Raw genomic sequence first — 5,241 nt, 5'->3', positions numbered from 1 at the left:
TTGTATTTTTCATAATGAATATTAATTTAAATGTGATCGTACTAGAGGAAAAGAGTAATAATAAATGAAGAAAAAAATAAAGATGCATGCTGAACCAGAAACTATTTTATTCAAGTTTGCTAACTCTGATTTAATAAATCACCAGACTTATTTAAGTCTACTTTAGTGGAAATGTTAACAATGTATTTGTCATTTCATTTCTTTCTTGTTTTTCAATGTAGCATTTCCACAGTAAATGGAGATTGGAAAATAATTGCAGCAAGAACAAAACTGAATTAAATTGTCTAATAATATCTTATGTTCTTTTAGGTGCAATGTAATCTTATGGGTTAGTGCCTTGGAAGCCAGCAACAGAACTACTGTGTTCAAAATGGTTTATGGTGAATTTTTCCATAGACCTGGGAAAGATGAGGAACTTATCCACTTGAATGTGGGTGGCTTTAAGCAATCAGTTGATCAAAGTACTTTGCTCCGATTTCCCCAGACCAGACTTGGAAAACTGCTCAAATGCCATTCTGAAGAGGCTATCCTGGAACTGTGTGATGATTACAGTGTTGCAGACAAGGAATATTACTTTGATAGGAACCCTTCTTTGTTTAGATATGTTTTGAATTTTTACTATACAGGCAAACTGCATGTCATGGAGGAACTTTGTATCTTCTCCTTCTGCCAGGAAATAGAGTACTGGGGGATCAACGAGCTGTTCATTGATTCTTGCTGTAGCAATAGGTATCAAGAAAGAAAAGAAGAAGGTCAAGATAAGGACTGGGATCAGAAAAGCAATGACAGAAGTATAGACTCTTCCAATGAAGAATCATCCATATTTGATAAAGAGCTGGAGAAATTTGATAAGCTGTGGCTTGGTGAAATACGAAAGAAAGTATGGATCAGAATGGAAAACCCTGGGTACTGCTTATCAGCCAAGTTAATTGCAATTTCCTCCCTGAGCGTAGTGCTAGCATCAATTGTAGCCATGTGCATCCACAGCATGCCAGAGTTCCAAAGGTGGGATGCCAATGACAGAGAGATTGAGGACCCTGTTTTGGAAGCCGTGGAGATAGCGTGCATCGTCTGGTTCACCGTTGAGTTAGTGATAAGGCTCGCCGCAGCTCCAAGTCTAAAGAAGTTCTGGAAAAACCCTCTGAATGTCATAGATCTTGTCTCTATTATTCCATTTTATGCTACCTTGGCTGTGGACACAAAGGAAGAAGAAAGCGAAGACATTGAGAATATGGGGAAAGTGGTTCAGATCCTACGGCTAATGAGGATATTTCGCATCCTGAAACTGGCAAGGCACTCTGTAGGACTGCGGTCTTTAGGTGCCACTTTGAGACATAGTTACCACGAAGTTGGACTTTTGCTTTTGTTTCTATCTGTCGGGATTTCTATATTCTCAGTTTTGGTCTACTCAGTGGAAAAAGACGACGATGAGTCAGAACTGCACAGCATCCCAGTCTGCTGGTGGTGGGCAACTATCAGCATGACCACTGTCGGCTATGGAGACACTTTCCCAGTCACCTTACTGGGGAAGTTCATTGGTAGCATTTGTATTCTCTGTGGAATATTAGTGGTGGCCCTTCCAATCACTATAATTTTCAACAAGTTTTCTAAATACTATCAAAAGCAAAAGGATATTGATGTAGACCAGTCCAACAATGATCACAAAGAGAAATGTAATGAGCTACCTTATTTTAACATTAGGGATATTTATGCAAAAAGGATGCACTCCTTCATTTCTAGCCTTTCTTCAGTAGGAATTATAGCCAGCGATCAAGATTCAACAGACGCCTCCAGCATCCAAGATATTGAGGATGTTTATAACATGACATCTGTAGAGAATGGTACTGGAAAATGAGTTGAATCATTTTCTCTTTCCTTTATTTCTGTTTTCAGATATTTGGTTAATGCAGATTTATAAACTCCAGTGAATTTAAGAGCACTTAATTCTCAGGGTACTTAACTCTCAGCCATATTTGGACATTCTTTGCTCTCATGTTGTGTCACAAGCTTTATTGTTTAGATGAGGCTTAAAAATATACCTCACATGGCAATTTAGTTTTTACATGACTAGTGCTATGCATTTTGGGAGGGTGGGGTGGAAAAAGCTGAAAAATGACATAAATTAAATTGAAGTCTAATGTTTGTTCCTGCAGCAGTCTGATGATTTATACAGAATGTGTTTTTGTAATTTACTGCTGTTTAGGTAACTGCAGATTGCTAATATGTAGGAAATATAGCACAATTAAGTGAAGTTTCTACATGCAAATATACTTGCAAAAAAAAAAAAAAAAGCCATTAAAAGATACATAAAACTACGTTCACTAAGTAGACATGGAGTTTAGGAACCTAATACACTTCCTGATTCAGGATGGGGAATTCACTGGTACATTGTGGTGTTACTCCAGGGAAGTATAATATTTGGAATTTCCTTCTAAAGTCAGAACACATTTCAGATTTAAAAAAGAAATTGTACACACGGAGCATGTTTCTCTCTATGGTTCTGTTCCTTGTGTAGTCAGTTACACCTGTATAAAGCGACTGGAAAAAAGGGATAAAACACTACGAGGGAGATCCTGTGCGCACCTCTAAAAGGCCCAGCACAGAATTTATAGCCCGGGGTGGAGGGGTAGGGTGCCTGTGATGGGGTCTTCAGACCCCACATTAAGGGTGAGACAGGACATGGGCTGAAGCAGTACTGGGCCTGGAAGCTCCCGCTCCTTGGCCATGGCTGAGCATGGTTCTTTCCCCGAGGAGCAGCGTAAAGGAAGCTCCAGGCAAGGGTGTGGGAGGAGAAAAGTGAAGTATTTTGTAGAGGAGCACTGCTCTGCAGCAGCAGGAGTAGAAACTGCTACTGCGGGTGTCTGGCTGTGATTTCCCCCTGTCCCGATGCTACCCAAAAGGCTGGTGGAACCAGGGGCAAGGGCACCAGAGGGTTACAGGCATTGGCCCTAGACTGGGGGTTTGAGGCAATGACTTCAACGCAATTGCAGCCACACCCCAAATTGAGACATAGGATGTATTGGGAAGTGGCCTGGGGGATTGTGAGCAGTGGGTGGGCTGAACCAGGCCATCCCACACCACTACAATTTCAGGACCCTGGGCCGGGGCCCCTGACTTCCATCCCCAAGCCAGTCCAGCAGGGCCTCAGGCAGAGTGCCAGGGACACACTGAACTGAAAGAGAGACTCAGGTGGGAGGCCTAGACCTGCTGACCAACCCCACCACCCTGCTACAGTGTCGTTAAGCCACCTTTGTGCTGTTCTGGTCCTGGGCTGGTCGGGGGGCAGGAGAGGCCCTTGGCATAACTTTTCGTATGTCTATACTGCAATCAGAAGGTGTGACTGGCTCTCGAGTAGATGTACCTGAGCTAACTAGCTTGGGTCTGAGAGCAATGAAGCTGAGACAGGGTGTGCTTCAGCATGGGTGGTACAAACCTGCCTGGAGCACTGGTAGTCAGGCATGCAACTAGCCTGTGCTGAGGCACACGCGATTGCGGCTTTATTGCTTTGACACATGAGCTGGCTAGATTAAAGCTAGCTCAGGTATGTCAGCTTGAGCTGCAGTCACACATCATGATTGCAGTGTAGATGGCTTAGATGGCTCTGGTAGTCTGAGTTATGGCAGCCTCCCTGAACTGGCCTATGGGCTACAGCATGGACCAGAATCTCTGCCACACTGCATGCTGCAGCCGCCAGCACACCCCTGGCATGTCCCTAACACCAGGATTTGTGAAGGGAGTCCTCAAAAGTCAGCCTTAATGCAGTCTCCCATGGTGATGGCACTGGGGTAATCCTTCCCCAGCTGAATACAGGATGTTTAGGGCTACTATATACCACGTCAGACCTTTAGCCTATGAGTGAAATCCTGGCCCTGTTGAATCCACTGGGAGTTTTGCAATTGGCTTCAGTGGAGCCAGGATTTCACCGTATGATTATGATTTGGGAGTATTATACACCCATTGTCCTTAAATGACTACACAAGGTGCAGGCCCATGGAGAATCAGACCCCTTGGCTTTTTCTGTTCTGTTTTTCCCCCTCCCCCTTAAAGGAATACTTTGTTTATTATTAATTGTGGACCAAATTCTGAAGCCTTTAGTCTCTACTCAGGCAGAACGCTTACTGAAGTCAATGGGAGTTTTGCCTACGGATGAAATAAAAACTGAAGGCTAGATCTTATTTAGCGCCTGCAGAGTGCCCTAGAATGCTGTGTAACTGGTGGTGTTCATACATGTGTCAGGATTTCTGGAGCTGCATAGCCCAACCCCAGGGAGGCTGAGCAAGGCAGGCCAGCAGAGGAGCAGAGATGGGCTGATAGATTTGATGACACACAGATCCACTGACTCTGCTTCCACCCCACATCATAGGCTGCAAGACAGTGGAGTGGATCATCTGCCACACTGCATGTGGAGAGGAGGATTCCTTCTCCTTAGCTCCTTCAGAGCCCCCTCACACTAAGCCTAGACTAGCTGTGCAGGACTGGTGGAGAGTATTTTAGGCTGTGTAGGGACTTCAGAATTTGGCCCATTCTTTATATAATGCCATAAATGTGCATGATGCTTCACTGACAATTAAGGCAAGAAGATCAGTTCTTCTCTCGGTTATCCCACCAAGAGCAGAACTTAGCCTTAAATATGCCTCATTCTTACTGGACAATTAGTGTTACAAAAATGCCATAATATACATTACTATTTTCATAGGCAGGCATATTTAACACAAACCACACAGAATAACCCAACAGCAAAGAAATTACTGAGTGCCCGAAGAAACTCTCTCTGTAGCCTTCACATATAAGTAGATTGCATTTCAGCACAAGGAACTAGATCTAAAGCAATGCAAATACTGCTCACTAAAGTGCTATTACAACCTTGGTCTGTCTCTTGAAACCTTCTTAAGGCTGCCACAGCGCACTTTAGTCAACTGTTTTACTTCCTTTGAACTTTTTTTTTTTTTTTTAAACACATGGATGGATTTTAAACTCAGCAGCTCATTTCCACAGCCATTCTCTGGAAAATGGAAATACATATGCATTCACATTCCATCTACTGTCCATCACTGAGACTCCTGGAGTGAAATTCTGGCTCCACTGAAGTCAAAAGTCCCATTGACTTAAATGGAGCCAGGATTTCACCCTTGGTATTTTCTGAAAGAAATATGTCTGATTTTTATTTGGATTTTGTATTCTGTGTCAAGGAGAAAGAGTAGGAGCCTTGCTGATTCTAACTACTCCCTGCCTGCTGCCCTG

At 43.3% G+C, this 5,241-nt stretch overlaps 1 protein-coding gene across 1 annotated transcript; it reads left to right on the top strand.

The window, feature by feature from the left end:
* Positions 1-370: 370 nt before the first annotated feature.
* KCNS3 (potassium voltage-gated channel modifier subfamily S member 3) lies at positions 371-1,855 on the top strand. The gene has a single exon (XM_065401949.1). The coding sequence runs from the start codon at positions 371-373 to the stop codon at positions 1,853-1,855; it is 1,485 nt and encodes a 494-aa protein (XP_065258021.1).
* Positions 1,856-5,241: the final 3,386 nt, after the last annotated feature.

Source organism: Emys orbicularis, chromosome 3, assembly GCF_028017835.1.
Source record: "Emys orbicularis isolate rEmyOrb1 chromosome 3, rEmyOrb1.hap1, whole genome shotgun sequence".
Taxonomy (NCBI): domain Eukaryota; kingdom Metazoa; phylum Chordata; order Testudines; family Emydidae; genus Emys; species Emys orbicularis.
The sequence above is the reverse complement of the archived record's forward strand: the minus strand, read 5'-3'. Positions and strand labels throughout refer to the sequence as shown.

Coding starts and splice junctions, on each gene's coding strand:
- KCNS3 (XM_065401949.1), top strand. CDS start 371: ATGGTTTATGGTGAATTTTTCCATAGACCTGGGAAAGATGAGGAACTT.